Source organism: Erinaceus europaeus, chromosome 17, assembly GCF_950295315.1.
Source record: "Erinaceus europaeus chromosome 17, mEriEur2.1, whole genome shotgun sequence".
NCBI lineage: Eukaryota > Metazoa > Chordata > Mammalia > Eulipotyphla > Erinaceidae > Erinaceus > Erinaceus europaeus.
This window is the reverse complement of record NC_080178.1, coordinates 61,316,471-61,337,105: the sequence shown is the minus strand read 5'-3', so window position 1 is coordinate 61,337,105 and position 20,635 is coordinate 61,316,471. Positions and strand designations below refer to the sequence as shown.

At 41.3% G+C, this 20,635-nt stretch overlaps 1 protein-coding gene across 1 annotated transcript in view; it reads left to right on the top strand.

Annotated features, from left to right (window-relative positions):
- The window catches only part of UVRAG (UV radiation resistance associated), a 304,494-nt gene that overhangs the window by 269,452 nt on the left and 14,407 nt on the right, over positions 1 to 20,635 (top strand). Inside the window, exon 14 of the mRNA XM_007520229.3 lies at positions 11,033 to 11,124. Coding sequence (XP_007520291.1) covers positions 11,033 to 11,124 — 92 coding nt within the window. The remainder of the gene's footprint in view (positions 1 to 11,032; positions 11,125 to 20,635) is intronic.

Sequence of the window (20,635 nt, the reverse complement as noted above, 5' to 3'; positions counted from 1 at the left end):
TGACTCCCCTGCAGGTGGGGAGCCGGGGATTCGAACTCTGATCCTTATGCCAGTCCTTGCACTTTGCGCCACATGCGCTTAGCCTGCTGTGCTACCGCTCGACTCCCTGTATTTATTTCTTTTTTTTTTTAATTTTTTATTTAAGAAAGGATTAATGAACAAAAACATAAGGTAGGAGGGGTACAACTCCACACAATTCCCACCACCCAATCTCCATAACCCACCCTCTCCCATGATAGCTTTCCCATTCTCTAGCCCTCTGGGAGCATGGACCCAGGGTCATTGAGGGTTGCAGAAGGTGGAAGGTCTGGCTTCTGTAATTGCTTCCCTGCTGAACATGGGCATTGACTGGTCGGTCCATACTCCCAGTCTGCCTCTCTCTTTCCCTAGTAGGATGGGTCTCTGGGGAAGCTGAGCTCCAGGACACATTGGTGGGGTCTTCAATCCAGGGAAGCCTGGCCAGCATCCTGGTGGCATCTGGAACCTGGTGATTGAAAAGAGAGTTAACATACGAAGCCAAACAATTTGTTGAGCAATCATGGATCCCAAGCTTGGAATAGTGGAGAGGAAGTGTTAGGGAGGTACTCACTGCAAACTCTAGTGTACTACGGCTTTCAGGTATAGATTTTGCAGTAGTCTATGGATACGTGTGAACATAAGCTCTCTCTCACAGAAACTGGTGTATATCTAGGTTATGGGACTTTGTTAGAAAGTAAACTACCTGAGATGAAATTAGAGTGTACTATAAAAGGAAAGGTCTCACCCGAGTAATGAAGCTGAAGGGTTGTCATTCCGCACGTGAAGTCTCTGGACACAGTCTGAGGTGAAGCATGTTGAGGTGGCAATCATTGCGTTGGTTAGGTTGTGATCGGCGGATGCAATATTATTTGGTTTGGATTGGGAGATGCATACGGGAAAGTGGGCCCTATCCAAGGGTTCCAGGACTGGGGGAAGTAGGGGCTCTATAGTGGAGATGTGAGGTTCCTGCTGTCTTAGGGTTCAAAAAGACAATGGATAGTTAATGTTATCATCACATTATTTGTTAATTGGGTTAACTTTGAAAAGTCCCTTTTGTTATGGTTTGCTGTACAGTATCCAGTATCTTGTATATAGCTGTTCTATTGGATGCTTCTAATCTACTTGGTCTAGGCTTTTTAGAGAGTCCGCATATCAAATACACAGCCTATATATTAAAAGGATTCAGTTTGTGTTTTGAGAAACTTTGAGACATACAATTGATTTTCCCCCTCTCATATTAATTAACTACTGATTTATATGTCTACATTTTGCTAGGAGTGTACATAAACACCATTCCCACCACCAAAGGACTGTGACCCATCCATCCCTCCCGCCCACTCCCACCCCCCACTGGCCCAGGAAGCTGCATGTCTACCCCCTCACCACTGGGTTTTTACTTTGGTGCCCTACTTACAATTTGATCAGGTCCTGCTTTTAGTTTCCCTTTCAGATCTTCTTAATCAACTTCTGTTGATGAGTGGGATCATCCCATACTCATCTTTATCTTTCTGACTTAGTTCACTTAACATAATTCCTTCTAGCTCTGTCCAAGATGGGTCAGAGAAGGTGGGTTCATTGTTTTTGATAGCTGCGTAGTATTCCATTGTGTATATATACCACAGCTTTCTCAGCCACTCATCTGTTGTTGGGCACCTGGGTTGCTTCCGGGTTTTAGCTATTATGAATTGGGCTGCTATGAACATAGGAGTACACACCTCTTTTTGGTTGGGTGTTATGGAGTCCTTGGGGTATAACCCCAGGAGAGGAATTACTGGATCATATGGAAGGTCCATGTCTAGCCTTCTGAGAGTTTTCCAGACTGCTCTCCACAGAGGCTGTACCAATTTACATTCCCACCAGCAATGTAAAAGGGTTCCTCTGTCCCCATATCCTCTCCAGCATTTGTTGCTGCTGTCCTTTTTGATGTATGCCATTCTTACAGGAGTGAGGTGGTATCTTAGTGTTGTCTTAATTTGCATTTCTCTGACAATCAGTGACCTAGAGAAGTTTTTCATATGTTTGTTAGCCTTTTGGATCTCCTCTGAGGTGAATGTTTTGTTCATATCCTCTGCCCATTTTTGGATGGGGTCATTTGCTTTTTTGGTGCTACCTGTATTAATTTCTTAAACAACCACACTTTGTTTTAAAGTTTGCTCTCCAAAACTGCAAATGGTCTTGCTGAGTCAATGGAATGCCATTTATCAAGCTGTTAATTAATTAAGCTAGTTAATTCCAACTACAACAATTCCAGTGCCAGAGTTGATCTGTCTTATTTGGTGCAATTTAGTGAACATATAGTTATTTGGGATGAAACCAGCGTGTTACTTTGGGAAAATATCTTTTTGTGTAAGTAGGTGATATAAGAAAGGAAAACAGAAATGCAGTGGACAGGGCTACAGTTGTATGTGGCCGTCTAAATGTATTCTCTTCAGTTGCCTTTCTTTTAGCTGATTTCAATAGCTATAAGGTTAGATTTTCCTGGGTGTTTTAGTATAGAGTTTATCTTGTTCTGTTTGTTTTTGTTTGTTTTTTTGCTCATAGGCAATAGTGTCAGTTCATTTCTTTCCCAAGAAATCATTGAACATTGTTACTGCTTCTTTCCACTTCCCATTGAATCTATCACCTCTGTAAGGTTTTGACCTTACTAGCCCAGTCTAGAAATGCATAGAAATATAATTACTTCTGCGGAGTTCTAAACCAATCAGAGTAAAGCTGAAATTCAAGCTAATTGAAACCAAAATTCCACTTAAAAACTGCTTAGCCTCTTTGGGTGGTGGTGCAGTAGGAAGTTGTTACAAAAGGTGTTTATTTCAGAGACTAATTTGAGGCAGTTAGACAGACCCACAGCAATATTTCATTGCCTGAGTTTCTTGGCATCTGCCTTGCCCAGTCAGAAGTGAACTGAGAGGAGCTGCTGAGAGTACATTGTAATGGCACTTGTGGCCAGAGTTCCAAACAAAAATAGGATTTCTGTCTTGTTTTTCTTTCTTTCTTTCTTTCCTTTATTGGGGGATTAATATTTTATATTTGACAGTGAATACAGTAGTTTGTACATTCATAACATTTCTCAGTTTTCCACATAACAATACAACCCCCACTCGGTCCTCTGTCATCCTTTTCCAGCACCTCTCCTCTCCCCGGATTTCTGTCTTTTAACCCATCCTTCACAGCTGCCTTACCAGTTGTTTTCCTGGCCAAGCAGCAATGCACCAATTGAATGCACACATTACCATTGCAGGATGAGCCAGATCCAAGCCTCTACTCCCCACCTGCAGAGGGCAGGAAGCTTTACAAGTGGTGAGGCAGATCTGCAGGAATCTGTCTTTCTCTTTTTTTTTAAATTTTTTTTTACAATTATTTATTTTCTCTTTTGTTGACTTTGTATCTTTATTGTTGTTGTAGTTATTATCGTTGTTGTTATTGATGTCTTCATTGTTGGATAGGACAGAGAGAAATGGAGAGAGGAGGGGAAGACAGAGAGGGGGAGAGAAAGATAGACACCTGAAGACCTGCTTCACCGCCTGTGAAGCAACCCTCCTCCAGGTGGGATCCTTATGCCGGTCCTTGTGCTTTGCACCATGTGCACTTAACCCGCTGTGCTACCGTGTCTTTCTCTTTCTATTCCTCCCTCCCTTCTCAATTTCTCTGTATCTTATCAAATAAAATAGAAAGAGAAAAGAAAAGAGAAGAAAAGGAAAGAAAAGAGAAGAAAAGAAAAAAATGGCTACCAGAATCAGGGGATTCGTTGTATAGGAACCAAATCCCAGTGATAACACCAGCAGCATTACAAAAAGAAAAAAAAAGAAGTTGTTTTCCTCGTTTACTTTTCTGCATAAAACCCTGTAGGAGGGCTCGGTGGTACACCCGCTTTGCCATGACTGCGACCCAGATGGTAGCTCAGCTCCATGGCTTTGGAGAAAGATTCAGTGCTGTGGTGTCTTTTCTCTTCCTGTCTCTTTCTGTCTGAAAAATCGCAGAATGCCGAAGCCTGGGTGATGAACTAAAGAAATGAAAAGATAAAGAAAAGGGAAGAAATGGATGGGAAGGGCCAAGGGGAGAAAGAAAGAAAACCTGTAACAGATTCTTACTATTGATAAGGAAAATAAAGTCCAAACTCGTGAGCTTAGACCTCTAAACTCTCTTACGACCTTACTGAATGCTCTATCAAAGTCTGGTGTCAGGAGTTTCCATTCTCTATAAAGATGCTAATTAATCTCTACAACAACACTATGAGGTAGATTGTCGGTTCTGTTTCATAGACATGGCACAGAGTGGTTCTCTTAACATATTTTATAGTAGGAATAGACTTTGAGTCCCAACCGGTCATCCCAAAATGCTGAATCACGGTGCCTCTCCTAGTGGACACTAACTAAATTAATACTTCTGAGTGAAAAATAAGTAGACTCTGTAGGTACTCCATAAACTCTGTGCTTCCTCCCCTTCCCCTGTCCTAGTCTTTACTTCCTCTTTTCCTTGCTGTTTTTCACTAATAATAGGGTGTTGATTTGCTTAATAATTATCACTAAAATGTAGGTTTGTTCCTTTTCTGAAGTATTTACTCACATCTTAATAGTGGATCAGCTCTGCCCGAGTATTGAAGACTGAGCCCCATCTTACCCCTCCATTTTTATATGCTTTCTTGAGGTGTTCAGAAAAGTCTCTTCTGGGAACCCTTCCATCAGGCCTTCCCCTCAAGTGGACATGGAAAGATTTGACACTTTCTTAGCCAAGTTTGACTTGGAAATGGGAAAGACCAAAATGAGGGCTGAACTCCTCTCTCGCTAACACTCTGTGCTCTACCCAAACTGTATTTTTTTTATGTCAGGATCCTTAGGCGTATGGGTCAGACCTGTAGTTTATAACACATTTAAAACAGATTCGTAGCACTGGAAAGATACCCATCTGGGAAGGTGCCTGCTTTGTCATACACACCCCCAGGTTCCAGCCCTTTGGCACTGTGGTGACTTCCCCTCTCTCCCTCTGTTGCTTTAGCTCTAGCTCTATCTGGAAATGCTAATTGAGAGTTGTGAAGCCCTGGAAGTAACAAAGTAATGATAATGATAGTAATGGTAACAATAAAGTGAATTGTAGGACTTTGGAAATCTCCTCGAGAAGATCTAGTCCAGGGGGAATTTAAATAGCAGGGTGGAAAAGCCTACTTAAACTCTATCTAGCTCAGTTCTACCACCACTCTGTAAATTACAGCAGTTCTTACTTGTTTCATAAAGAGATTCTAAAGATCATATTGTTCAGCCTCCTTCCTTTCACAAATGAAGCAGTTAAGAGTTAATAAGTGGGAGTTGGGCAGTAGTGCAGCAGGTTAAGCGCAGGTGGCACAAAGCACAAGGACCAGCATAAGGATCCTGGTTCAAGCCCCCGGCTCCCCACCTGCAGGAGAGTCACTTCACAAGTGGTGAAGCAGGTCAGCAGGTGTCTATCTTTCTCTCCCCCTCTCTGTCTTCCCCTCCTCTCTCCAGTTTCTCTCTGTCCTATCCAACAACAATGACATCAATAACAAAAAACAGTAATAACCACAACAATGATAAAACAACAAGGGCAACAAAGGTGGCGGGGGTGGGGGGGTGGGGGGGGAGTCAGTAAGTGTCACAAGGATGAACATTAGACCCTCCTGTTAACAACACTGAATTCTTTCTACCAGATCATCCTTTTAATTCTCAGCATACTGAACCAAACAAGTTCACACATAATATAAATGTACTGATTTAATTTTATTCGTAAAATGTATATTGTTGTTTCAAAGTCTAAACTACTACTATAAGCCTTATTTAAAAAAAAAAAGCAGTACTTAGCTTTTTAGTAATGACCACTTTTAGATGTTTCTTTACCTTCATCTTCCTAGATAATGTCTAGACTAATATTTATTCTCCCTTGGTTTTATATATTAGATTGTCAAAAAAAAAAAAGGTCATGATGCATTTTTTTTTTTTGCGTAGAAAAAATACATCAAGACTTTTCCAGCAATCCAATATATTCATACTATGAAAAATGAGAATGCCGCCCCTCTGTTACTCTTCTGTCAAATATTTGATTCCTTCACCCATATATTATCTCCTGGCTTTGATTAAAGAATGAGTATTTAACTCTCTTTCTCTTTCTTTAATTTTTGTTTAGCCAGTGCACTGCTCAGCTCTGGTTTATGGTGGTGCAGGGGATTGAACCTGAGACTTCAGAGTCTCAGGCATGAGAGTCCCTTTGCATAACCACTATGCTGTCTATCCACTTTCAGGACTTAACTCTCTACCTTCCCAAATATTCTTCTCTTCTTTAACTTGTCAACATATTCAGTTTTTTTTTGGGGGGGGGTTAGGGGGTAAGTGACTGGCTATTCCTGCACTGATGTTTTGCTGAATTCCTTCCCTCTCCTTCAAATCACTTTACACCGGGGGTGGAGGGTAATGGTTTACAGTACATTTGTTGGCACGTGGCTACCATTTCCAATATTCTTGTGCTGTTTGTCTGCAAAATATCCCCCCCCATCCCCAGCTTAGAGCCTTTTCCCGTTTGTTGTTGTTGTTATCACTGTAGCTTCGTGCCTGCACAATTCCACTACTCCTGGAAGCCTCTTTCTTTTCTTCCCCTTTTAGATAGAAACTAAGAGAAGGAGGGATAGAGAAAATGAGAGACACCACAGCTCTGCTTTGCCGCCACTAATGAAGCTTCACCTGTATCGGTGCTCCCATGTGGTGTGGCCGGGGGCTTGAACTCAAGTTCTCACACATGGTGAAAGTGTGTGCCGGTGAGCTATTTTCAGGCCACCTCAATGTCACTTTTTTGTTGTTGTTGTTGTTGAATCAGTATCTAGTGACCTTATTATACCTACTAAATACCCTTTGCTACTGAGTCTTATTTATTTTTTACCTTTTTTTGCTTTCTCTGATGTGATCATTGCCACTTTTCCCACTTAAGCTATATGTATTCGGTGATAAAATAGTAATAATAATAGTAATAGGCAGTCATTAAAGAGTTAAGATATGGATGGAGACTTGAATTTCTTATACTTTCCTTTTTTGGATGAAATCAGACTTGGAGAGAAATTTTCATTGTGGTCTCTGAAAAGAATTCAAACCCCCCCCCCCCCAACACACACACACACACACACACACACACACACACACACACACACTCCATCGTGGAGCCTGGGGCAGGCAATTGACAGTGTACTGGCTCAGGGACACGGAGCTTAGCATTATTTCAGTATGCTTTTTTTGATATTTAATATTTTTCAGTATGAATCACAGGTGAAATTTTCATGCCATGTGTAAATAATTTCACTTTTTTATTGAAACAATGAATTCAGGAATGTCATATTGGGATGTCAGCCATTTTGCTTTTATCAATGTATGGGAAAAATGCTTTTATATTAATACAGGAAATGATGTCATTTAATATGGGGTAGCTCTTATAATTCAAGGTCAGTAAATCTCAGGAGGTGATTTAGGTCATCCAGCTAGCTTTGGGAAAGGAAAAGGCTATTTTTCCCTCAGCTTTCGCATGTCTTTTTACCAGTTTTCTTCCTGGACTCTGAGGGAGATGATAAAACACAATTGTTTAAGAAAAAGAGGTTCTGACTAATGATGTTGATGGTGTCCGAAGAATTTACTTCCACTCTGTAGGTGTTCATCTCCCCTGGCCCCCAATTTGCAAAAAAGAAAAGATTCACTTAAGTAATAGTCCAAATACCATTTAACTTTCGGTGTTTCAACCTCAGAAGACCTATTAGGTTTGCTTTTTCATTTTCCTTAAAAAGCTTACTTAGTGTAGTAGAGGCCGGCTCTTTCTCTACACATTGCTCATTCCTAGAGAAAAATCAGTTAAGTACTAAATTCAAGCAAGGGAAAAACTTACTGTGGTTTTCTTTTTTAACTCAATTACCTAATTTTTAATTATTCTTGAAGCGAGGGGATTTCTACTGACACATTCCAGCCTTGCCCCTATGAATACCAAATACAGATAACCACATTGCTCACTTTTAGTGATTAATATGTGGAATGCTTTCATGTTTTAAGACCTTTTTTTTTTTTCCTCAAGTGAGGTAAAGTTAGTTTGTGAGATGGTGTTAGGAGTGCAACTTCAGCTCCCATCAAATACCTTCTTCCTACACCATATACCTGCTACCAAGGGGACACCGTGCTCCTCCCAGGGCCACCTGACATTCTCCCCTCCCTTCCTCATGCTTTGATGACCTCTGTTTTGCCTCAGAATTTCAGGATATTTTTGGTTGTTTGTCTTATTGCCGTTGTTTTTTGTTTGTTTTTGTATTTACCTGTGAGCTTATCCTACTCCTGACACATTTTGCTTAACACTACCACTTCCAGCTCCATCCACATTGCAGCAAAAGGCAAGATCCCATCCTTTCTTCTCAGAGTAGTGCACATCTTTCTTTATCCACCTGTCCTTGGCACTTGGGTTAACTGCATATCCTGCCTGTTGTGAGGAGCACCATAGTAAACATAGGTGCTCAGATGCCTTTTGGGGTAAGTGAGACTGCTGGCCATATGATGAATCTAGTAACTTGAGTTATCTTACTAAGTTTAAAAATCTCCAAACTGTTTTTATATGGGCTAGACTGGTTTACATTGCCACCAACAGGGTGGAAAGGTGTCTCCCCGCCCCCCCCCACCACCACCACGCACACACACACACCCTCTCCAGCACTTGTTGCTTCTGGTCTTTTTGTTCTGGGCCATTCTTGAAGTTGTGAGGTGGTGCTATTGTGTTTTTGATCTGCATTTGCCTGACAGAAAGTTATAATGAGCGTCTTCTCAGGTGTCTGTTGACCACTATCTGCATAGTCCCTTTGGTGAAATGTCTTGGGTCCACTCTTCTCCCATTTTCCGACGAGACTGGGCATGTTAAGGGTGGTATGGCCATAGACCATTCTTCTCCCATTTTCATAAGGGATCATTTTTCATTCAGTTTTATGAGTTCTTTATCTACTTTGGCTGTTAGCCCTTGGGGGGGGGGGTGATAGCTTTATTTATTTCTTTTCCTCCAATTTGGATCCATTTGTTTCTTTTCTTGCCTGTTGTAGCATAGCTCCCCATACTGTGTTGAATAACTGTGGTGAGAGTGGGCATCCCAGTTTTGTCCAGATGTTAAAAACAAAGCTTTTCAGCTTTTCACTGTGGAGGATGATGTCTGCTATGAGTTAGTTGCATCTTTGAGTTTGTTGTTGTTGTTTAATGGTTTTATTTGTTAAGAGGGGAAATACTTTAAAGTTTGACATAGCCACTTTTTAAATTTTTATTAGGAGGATTAGTGGTTTACAGTAAATACAGTTGTTGGTACCTATGTAAAATTTCTTAGGTTTCTGCAAAACACTCTCACCCCCAGCCTACCATCTACCATCATGCACCAGGACCTGAAAGCCACCACCACCCCACCCCCATCCTCCCCTAGACTCCTTTACTTGCTGCAATACACCAAACCCAGTCTAAGTTCTACTTTGTGTGTTTCTCTTTTCTGTTCTTCTTTGACATAACCACTTGTAAATTTAGGCACTAGAAGCAAAACTCTGATGATCCTTCATAATGTATATCAGCATAGAGTACAGAGTACTTGTATCATATATACTGTTATTTGAAAAATGTGTTTCTACTGACTGTGTTGCATTCATGCTAAGTATTTGATATTATGTGTGAGTATATATATGAATATGCCCCAATGTCTAGCTTAGTTATCTATGATGGTCAGTTAAGGAGGCACATACTATTCAGAGATAGAATGAGAGGAAGCACAGAACATACAGATGGAAACCATTTAGCAAGATAACCAAAGTACATAGAAAGACACTCACTATCTTGGGAAATTGGCCTCTAGCAGTAATAAGTTAAGTTCAGGACAGACCTAGTCTATAAGTTAGTAGTTTTCTCATTAGCTCTATATCTCTGGGCTGAAGTTATGCACAAAAAATAAAAATAAGTGAACACTGGGAGAGAAATACAGAGCACAGCTTCTGTCAAAAGTAACTTGCTATTTATTTGCCCAGTAAGCACCAAGTGAGACTAGAAATATGTTGATCACAGTTAGGAGTCAGAGATGAATATGGCATGACCTTTCTCCTTGTCTGTACAACAGGAAGTGTGAGTGAAAGGGGTTGGATGTGCTCAGTGTGTGATACCAGGTTTCTGTATCTAACATGAAATACTGGTTTTAGAGGCTAGGCGGTGGCACACATGGTCGAGGGCACACATTATAGTGCACAGGGACCCAAGTTCAAGGCCCTGGCCCTCACCAACAGAGGGAAAACTTTGAGTGGTGAAGCAGAGCTATAGATGTCTTTCTGTCTCTTTCCCTTTATTTTCCCCTCCCCTCTTAGCTTCTCTCTGTCTCTGCCCAATAATAAATAAATAAATAAAAGATGTTTTTTAATGAAATCCTGATTTTATAGTCTAAAGCCCTTTCGTCAATGTTAGCAGACCCTACAGAATTCTGACATAGGGACTGGCCTCTCAGGCACGAGATTCTGCATGTGTCATAGTAATACTCTGGTTTCCTCTCTCTCTCTCGCTCTCTTTCTTATAAATTAATTAATTAATCTTTAAAGCAAACAGAGATGAAATATCCTGATTCAACAGTCATCCACTATTAGTCTTTTCTTAATTGAGAGGACAAGGGAGTAGAAAATAAAAAGACTATTTTAACTATCATCCCAAATGTGTGATTGCTGATAAGGGACTCATCTACTCACAGTCCTCTTTTACAATTAAAAAAAAAAGCTTAATAAATCATATTGTATTTTTTAAATTTTTCATTATCTTTATTTATTGGATAGTCAGAAATCAAGAGGGAGGGGGAGATAGAGAGGAAGAGAGAGACACCTGCAGCCCTACTTCACCACTTATGAAGAGTCCCCCCTGCAGGTGGGGACTGGGGGGCTTGAACCTGGGTCCTTGTGCACTGTAATGTGTGCACTCAACCAGGTGTGCCACCACCAGGCCCCTAAATCATATTGTATATCTGCCAAACTTAATTCTATTTCTTCCCTTTGCAGCTAAGATATCAGCATGGACTAGGGACTCCAGACTTAAGGCAAACCCTTCCAAACCTGAAAAGCTTCATGGAGCATGGACTGATGATCAGGTGGTGAGTACCTGTATCTCTGATAACTAGAAAATCTGAGATAGACAGTAACCCTGTGAATCTTTTCCTGAGTTCCTCATAAGCCATGCCAGCTTCCTGGGTTTTGTTCTGTAGTGAAATGTCTAAAGGGGAGGAAAGGCAGCCATTATGCCTATGTAGGTATCTGTTCCAGCTGGCTAAGGAGGATGCCACTCCCTTGGGAAGTGGGCAGGCTCCAGGGCTGGCTGAACATTGGGAATTTGGCTGGGTTAGAAAGCCTACATGCATTGTCAAGGCAGAGACTGGAGGACAGCCAGTGTGATTCACAAAAGGGAGACCTGGAGCAGTTGGTGGTGGGTGTGGTATGCAGACCTATCACAGGAAGATAAGGAAGTGTACTCATTTGACAACAATGGGCTTTTAAACCATTATTATCTTAATAAGGTTATTTAAAAGAGGGTACTTAGAGACAGGGAGCCCTTGGGACTTTCCCAAGAAACAGTTAAGAGGACGTAACTAGAGACCAGCATCAGAGTTCCTGGCTATGAGAGTTGAGAGAAGCCAAGAAGATGTGGTGGCATAGATCAGGTTGTTTGGACATAAACTGAGACCAGGAGGCATGTACTAGAATCTTTCTTCTTATTTTTTTCCTTTCTTTTAATTTTTTTACTATCTTTATTTATTGGATAGAGACAGCCAGATGATTGAGAGGGAGAGAAACAGAGAGACACCTGTAACCCTGCTTCACCACTTGCAAAGCTTTCCCCCTACAGGTGAGGACCGGGGGCTCATTGCACATTGTAACATGTGTGCTCAACCAGGTGCACCACCATCTGGCTCCTGGAATCTTTCTTACATTTAATGCCAGTGCCTGCTGTCCCATAAGGGCAAGTCTCTGCTTAAAAGTACTTTGTCAGGATCTAAAGAACTTTTAACTTTAAAAAGAGGAAAGGAGAGGGAAAGTCTGTTGTAAAGACGGCATTAGAGGAATTCACTGGCTGAAATGGAAAGCTGTTGACTCTACCCACAGTGTAATTCTTGCAGTTTGAATCCTTGGGTGAGGGGCAGTAACTTGCAAATAATGTGAATGAGAATCAGGTCTCTAGAGTTAGACAACTAGAAGCCATGTTGTTATGGTAAAGAGCACTGATTTCCAGTCATGTATTTTTTTCCTGAGTTGGTGAAAAAAAGTTTAAAGGCCTACTTCTCTGGAATTTTTTTTTTTTTTTTTTTCATCTATAAGTCCTGCTCTGATTGCCTGGTCAGTTTGTGCTGAGGAAAATGAGATGTTAAGCAGAAAAGCTGTTTGTGGGGAGACCAGTTTCATTTTCTCCTGTCCCAGAAGGATTAAACCTTTGGAATAATAAAAATGACTTTTGCTTTGATGTTTAAATTTTTTGTCTCATGTCAGCTCAACGTGCAAGTTCTAGATGACTGATGTTAGATAGGACTTCTGGTTAAGCAAATACAGTTATTTAAAGAATTCTATCCAGAATATCAGGATCATCATATAGACTTTGTACTGACATGGAGCTCTGTGCCCAGAGGATCAAAGAGTAACTATTAAATTTGAATGTGAAACATGTTTAAATAGCAGGAGTAGCAGGCTTTATTTCATACCATCTCTATGCAAATCTTTGCTACCTCTGGAAGGTAGCAAAGGTATAAGACTCAGGTTCCTACCTTAAAGGGATCTTGTTAGAAACAAGGCATATGATGTGTGAAAGGTATTACAACATCAGTGATAAACAACCTAAAGTAATCAAAGAAAGAGGCAACCCACAGTACTACCTCATTTGTCACTAAGTGAATCTAGCTCAGTTCCAAGTAGCACACTGTCCTGGTACTGTTACCATGTACTGAAGTGTCTGTTCTGATGACGCCATCAGCTTCATTCACAAGTTTAATGTGCTAAGGCCTTTCCCTCACGTCATTCATTTTCTATCAGTGGGCTGGTATCAACATTTTGAATTGTAAATTTAATTTCTCTAAGTCTTTCTGTTCCAATAATAAATAGCATCCCTCACATTTGGAACCATTTGAGAGAGGGGATGTAAGAGAGAGACTAATAGAAATCAAAATGTCAGTTTTATTATTGAGAAAGTCTCTTGGGAAATGTGGCTTCAGGTCTGTAATAAAAAGGACTTGCAGAAATGTCACTCAAGATTAAATTTACCCTTATAACCACAAGCTGAACTGGAGAACCCCCAGCTTTCCCCACGTACTAGAGTGGTCACATGAATTCTGCACAAACCCAGATGGAGCTAAGCCAAGAATATCTACTTTGTTTCTCTGCCTCTAAAGCTGCCTATCAGAAAAGACCCTCCTCCTCTAAAAGACTGAGCAGGAGGATAGGTAAAGAGAGGAGAGGAGGGGAGTCGGGCTGTAGCGCAGCGGGTTAAGCGCAGGTGGCGCAAAGCACAAGGACCGGCATAAAGATCCCGGTTCGAACCCCGGCTCCCCACATGCAGGGGAGTAGCTTCACAGGCGGTGAAGCAGGTCTGCAGGTGTCTATCTTTCTCTCCTCCTCTCTGTCTTCCCCTCCTCTCTCCATTTCTCTCTGTCCTATCCAACAACGACGACAACAACAATAATAACTACAACAATAAAACAAGGGCAAAAAAAGGGAATAAATAAATAAAATAAATATTTTTAAAAAAAAGAAAAGTCAAAAAAAAAAAGAGAGAGGAGAGGGGAGTTACCTCCAGATCATGTGCCTTACAGGGAGGGGGAGAATGCTGCCACCAACCTGCCTGATATCTATTGGGGTGATATTTACATATTAAAGTCTTTTCAAAACATATTGGTCATAGAGCCAGGAGGATTTTTCTTATGAATCATATTTGAGAGATTTGACCACTTCAAAATATTTGAGTCTTCCTAACTCTGAGCCTGGTGGCTTTTTTCTTTTTCTCATTTCCTTCTTTCCTTTCTTCCATTCTTTTTTGCTTGTTTGCTTTTACCATACCTCAGTGAAATTTTAAATCCCACCCTACCCCCTCATACAGGTCTTAGACTTCACTTGGTAGAGTTCAACGTAGCTTACTGCTTTGGTTGCTTTTGTAATTTTTTTTTTTTTTTTTGGTGGCAAGTATATGGGAATACATATACTTTACTTTGTTTACTTTGAAAGTGTTTACTTTGAAAGCTTATCCAATAACCTTGTTAATATCATCACATCATAGTCCTCTCTCTAGAATGTTCTCTCCCTCTTCCTTTGACCACCGTTCTATCCCACCCCCTCATACAAGGATGCAGTTTAAGAAAAAACACAGCAGCTTTATTAACAAAGAGTAGACCTCCTTGAGTTCAGACTCACTATTTAGGAACAGTGAGACTCTTGGTCTTATGGTAGTTAGAGCCTAAGCAACTTCAGGAAAACTAGTCCAAAATTCCAGGTCAATCAGTGGTGGAATGCAGAACTTCCATGTGTGAGAGCCCAAGTTTGATCCAGAGAACTTAAATATTTTAAATTGCTTATTTTGATATAGAGAGGTAACTCAGTCATCCATAGACAACTCACCCAAAATGTTCACATACAAGTGCTTCTTTACAACCTGACTGCCTTTCCCCTCCTAAAACACTGTAAATTCCAGCAGCTCTCACTTCATAGGTCCAAAGAAACAAGAGAGATTTCCAAACATGGTTGACCAGACTCTCAGTCTTTCTGCACTGAGGTCATTTCAACGCCCAAAGTCATACACTGATACAACACAAACACAGCGCCCCCCGGTGCCAGCTCACCACAAATACAAGCATTGATTGAGTGAATGGTGTGGCACCACACTCCCCAATGTGCCCATGAGAAATAGGCCACTGAGGCAGCTGTGAAGTCCCGTCCCACAAGATAAATGCTACAGAGCAGCTCCAAGCAGAGACCCTGGCAGGGAGGCAGTTACGAATCTAAACAAAGCTGGAACAAGCACTTTTCAGCCTCTAAAGAAATCTGAGAAGTTCTTAGAACAACTGTGGACTAGGGAGTTCACTCCCACGCCTGTGCTCCTTAGGGCAAAGGGTACAAAAACTCACACTTCTGAGGGGGCCTCTGACATCTCTCATGAAAGAAAACACTGCTGTTTTCTACACTGCAGTTACCATTCACAGACCAGGCCCTGTGGTCGCAGATTTGCTGTGTGCTCTTGAGTCTAGGAGTCTGAGCTGACTGAGGCTCTGCTCAGTTCCTCCTGAGGGAAAGCTTCAGAGTTCTAGGACAGCTGGTTTAGTTACTTCATGATTAAAATTCCTTCAAAGTTCCTTCCTGGTTAATCCTAAGACTAACCCTTTTTCCTTATAAACATGGCTACTTGGGGCACAATCCCCATCTTCTCCTCCTACAACCTTAACTGCCAAATAACTGTTTGTGAGACAGAATTTCAGCTCAGAGGTTGTTCTCTTGAGTGTTTGAGTTAAAAGGAGCCAGGATGCCTCTTAGGCACCCCATTTTTCTTTCTCTGTACTCATTGCAATGTGGCCCGGGCTCCAGGGCCTGGGACAGAGCCTTGATAATATCTCTCCATCATTCTCTCAGCCCATCTCAGCTGACCCCCAGAGATACCACACCCACCTCTGAGTACAGTTCTTCTCTTTCCCACAGCCTCAGAGAGTCACCCCTTGCTTCTGTATTCTCCGAAGACTGCCCTTACTTCAAGATCCTCCCATAACACTCCAGGCTCAGACCCTGCCTCGTTCACTCACCTGCACAGTGGTTCCTATGACAGATGAAGCTATGCTCCCTCAGTAGCTTAGGTTCAGTTCTCTACCCAGTCTCACCCACTCTGCTCTGAACTGCTGTAAGAAAGGCAAATGATGGGAGTTGGGCGATAGCACAACAGGTTAAGCGCAGGTGGTGCAAAGCTCAAGGACAGGCCTAAGGATCCCGGTTCGAGCCCCCATCTCCCCACCTGCAGGGGAGTCACTTCACAGGCAGTGAAGCAGGTCTGCAGATATCTATCTTTCTCTCCCCCTCTCTGTCTTCCCCTCCTCTCTCCATTTCTCTCTGTCCTATCCAATAACAATGACATCAGTAACAACAACAATAATAACTACAACAATAAAACAAAAAGGACAACAAAAGGGAGTAAATAAATAAATATTTTTAAAAGAAAGGAAGAAAGAAAGAAAGAGAGAGAAAGGCAGATGAGCCATGCGGAACATTCATAGGATGTCGTTCCTTCCTGATATGGAGGACAAGTCTTCACAAAGGAGACAATGTTCTAGGGCACCTACAGCACAGGAGAGATTTGATTTGTGATGACTCAGATGCAGGACAGGAGAGGTGAAGGAGACAGTTACCTATTTGTCAAGAGCAGTTAAAGACTACACGTTTGATCCCAACTCTACTTGCTGTGACTTCAGGTAAGCTTACGTTTGTGAACTGTCAGCTTAAGTTTGTCTAGAAAATGGGGATCACCATGCCAACCTGTAGAATTACTAGAAAGATTAAATATGCCAATACCTCTCATGTCTCCGAACACATAGGAGTACAAGTAAATAGTAGCTACTGTTAAAAATGTGGAAGTGGGGAGTCGGGCTGTAGCGCAGCGGGTTAAGCACAGGTGGCGCAAAGCACAAGGACCGGCATAAGGATCCCGGTTCGAACCCCGGCTCCCCACCTGCAGGGGAGTCACTTCACAGGCGGTGAAGCAGGTCTGCAAGTGTCTATCTTTCTCTCCTCCTCTCTGTCTTCCCCTCCTCTCTCCATTTCTCTCTGTCCTATCCAACAACGACAACAACAACGATAACTACAACAATAAAAAAAACAACAAGGGCAACAAAAGGGAATAAATAAATAAATAAATAAATAAATAATAAAAAATAAAAAATATATTTAAAAATGTGGAAGTGCTAAGTGGCTTATAGTTATTTGCTTTTATTTAAAAAAAAAAAAAACTAAACCCATTCGTTGTTAAAGATATTTTGTTTCCTTTAAAACCTATAGTCATCTCCTTACAAATAGGCACAGAATATGGCTCCTGTTCACATTTTCTAAATAATGACGTATTAGGTTGAGAGAAGTCCATATCCCCTTGCTCCATGCCAGGCCTCACCGTGGTGCAGGAGCCAGTATTATAGTAGGGATACAGAGACACAGCCAGTACCTCCAATATCACTCCAGGAGATATCAGGCAGGTTGGTGGCAGCATTCTCTCCCCTTCCCTGTAAGGCACATGATCTGGAGGTAACTCTCCTCTCCTATCTTTACCTATTCTCCCGCTCAGTCTTTTAGAGGAGGAGGGTCTTTTCTGACAGGTGACTTTAGAGGCAGAGAAACAAAGTAGATATTCTTGGCTTAGCTCCATCTGGGTTTGTGCAGAATTCATGTGACCACTCTAGTACGTGGGGAAAGCTGGGGGTTCTCCAGTTCAGCTTGTGGTTATAAGGGTAAATTTAATCTTGAGTGACATTTCTGCAAGTCCTTTTTATTATAGACCTAACACTCTGGCTTGGGGGGACATATATTATACCTTTTGTAGTGCTTTTTCTCATAAAACCTTTTCTGTAATGCTAAATAAATAAGTACATGCTTATTCTGTCTCACATGTTATTGATGCACAGTATTCACAGCTCCTTCACACTTTTCCCCCAAGTCCTTTTGAAACCTTTCTGGAGCCTTACAGAATAATGCCCTACACATCTGCTGGCCTACCTACTTTTGGGGGTATCACCCTCTTAGATAGCTTAAAGTGTGACGGGTCTTGCCAAAAGACATTGAGAATAAAGTGGTGAGTGGGACAAGGATAGAAACTTTGTGTATAAGATTCCTAGCGCGATGTCCTTTGGCCCACCCAGAGACCATTCTTTACTTCTCTGCCCTTCCCCAGCCTTCCTGTTTTCATGCCCCTTAATTTCAAATACTGCTATGCAGAGGCAATAGCATAATGGCTATGCAAATAGACTGTCATGCCTGAGGCATCAAAGGTCCTGGGTTCAATCTGCAGCCCCACCATAAATCATGGCTGAGCATTGTTAAAAAGTAACAAAACAAAGACATTCTAATACTGCTTGCCTTCCAAGGAACACCAAGCAAAGTCCAGTCTAATAGATTAAAAATACGTACACTACAGAGCCTAGACTTCAGTTCTGGTGAAAATATATTTAGTTGTTTATCATACTCCCATACCTCAAAGAGTCAAGAAACTAAGAGCCATAAAACTTTGTCAAAAATTTAAGAACCTTAAAGCCAGAGGATGCAAAATGATCATTAGTTTATTTGAACTACTCTGGCCAAGCAGTATAAAGAATTAAAGGAAGCAGATAGGGTTGACCTAAAACATGTATCTGTTTGTCTTCTGTGGAGTACATGGTTTTTTTTTTGTCCAGAATAAGACATGATAAGCTATCTGTCCTGCTTGATTCATTAATTTTTTTATTCCCAAGTTTTTTTTTTTTTCCTGACTGTAAACCTTAAACTGTCTAGAGCTTCATGTCAGTCAGAAGAAACACTGGAGTTGGGAGTCAGAAAGTGTAGTCTCCACCTCAGCTCTGTCATTTAATTTTCATGTGTTGTTTTGTGGTATCGATTCATTAAATGGAGTTTAATAGCACTAGTAGTGAATAAGATACTCTCTGTCCAAGTGGTCTCTAACTTAAGAGTTGTGTAAAGTCTCATTCATGCATTTAACAATTCCCTATGTTGTCTTCTCTGCCTGTAGGTGTGAAAGGAGTTTCAGAAGTATAAGATTTGCCCTGCTTTTGCTTAGCTGACAGTTGTTTATCTTATAGTCTAAATGAGTAGATAAGAAAAATTAAATATTTTGAAGGACATGACTTGCAAAATAAATTCCTGTGTTCACTCTTGCTGTCATGTTGGACTTCAAGCCTGCAATCCAGTTCCGGTTCTAGTCTGTTACAATGACAGGGGTTGTCTTGAAACCAACTTAATCAATGGTATAGAATCTGGTCTCCTTGCATAGAGACCTACCAGATCAATTTCAGTGACCTTCCAGAGGATAGATTGCTGAGGAAAAAAAAAAAAAAAAAAGTTTGGCTCTCACTCTGAGCTTGCTGGCCTATTTCTTCACATTGCGGTTATTGCGGTTAGCTTTGGAGAAGCAACTAGTAGCTTTATAAACTATTTAATTTCAGAAATAAAAATCTCTAGATACTACCTCTGCTGACCTATCTGATCTAATCTTTTATTTCTTTTGTTAATAGAATCAAGTCCAATGGCTTTTATAGATACCCAAGCGGATAAACAAGAAAATAGGAGGATAGTATCTAAAAATGTTGGCACACTTAAAAAAAAAAAATTCCAGTAAGCTGAAAATAATGGAACAAGTGAGCCAATTTACTTGCTTAAAATCAGGGGGTAATGATGATGTGATAGGTCTGCTTTTAAAAAGCCTCTCACTTTTTAAAAGCAGGTCTCTCTCCATTCCTTCCTTCCATCACTTTTACACTGAACTCAGAACTGGTTTCTGGCAGGTGCCTCTTGAGGGACTTAAAAAAACATGTTGTCCAGCCAATGTTGGGTTTTTGTTTTTGTTTTTCTCCCATTTGGGTCAAATAACGGTCTCTTTGAAGTCTTAAGAGCACTACTTATGGTAGCAATTCAGAAAGGCCGCTTCTCAGAGTGTATCTTGCTGGCTGACATCCTCAGTATGAAAAGTGAAGCGTGGTCATAAACAAAAGAAGAAGAAAGTTTGATTGGCATCATTTCCTCTCAGATAGCTATTTTAGAAGGATCTGTGGTAAGTCCTCTCTTTGCAACTAGACAGAACACACAAGGCCTGTGGGTATCTGTAGTATTTTAAAAGACCCTAGAGGGGGAGGTTTCTCCCATAACTCATTCCAGAGTTTAAACACCCTCGCTTCAGGAAATTCTTCCCTATATTTAACTTCCAGGCCCCCCCACTTCTGTGGTTAACATTCACTTCCACTTTCTCCTGTCTCCATTTAGGATGGGAACAGCTGAGTTACGTCCTTGTGCACCAACCCTGCCTTAGTCATCTGAGTGTCCCCAGATTCTGTCCCCACCTTCCAGAAGACGAGTCTTTGAACCAGATTGAGATATTTTCCACTGTGTTTTTCTTTCTACCTTGCTTACACCTTTCTATACCTTTACATTAGAAAATACATGCTCAATAAGTAAAATTTAAAATGTGAAAAACTGTACACAACAGGGTGGTGGTGCACCTGATCGAGTGCACAAGTTACCATAGGCTAGGACCCAGGTTCGAGCCCCCAGTCCCTACCTGCAGGGAGGGAGCTTCACAAGTAGGGCTGTAGGTGGTCTTCTCCCTCTCTTCCTCACCCTCCCGTCTCAGTTTCTCTCTATCTCTACCCAATTAATTAATTTCTGAAAAAATACTCTCACACATAAGAGGGGAAGGCAGTAGCCCCACAATTTAGTAATAAACAAACTGTTAGGTTGGTCAGCTTTCTATTTCTCTTATTTTCTTTTTTCCCCTGACACTGGCGCCTCATGCTTGCATGCTTCCTCTGTTCCCAGATGACATTTTTCCCCCTAATAGGGATGGAGATAGAATGAGGGATACCACAATGTCTCCTATTCGTACTGCTTCCTCTTCTGCCA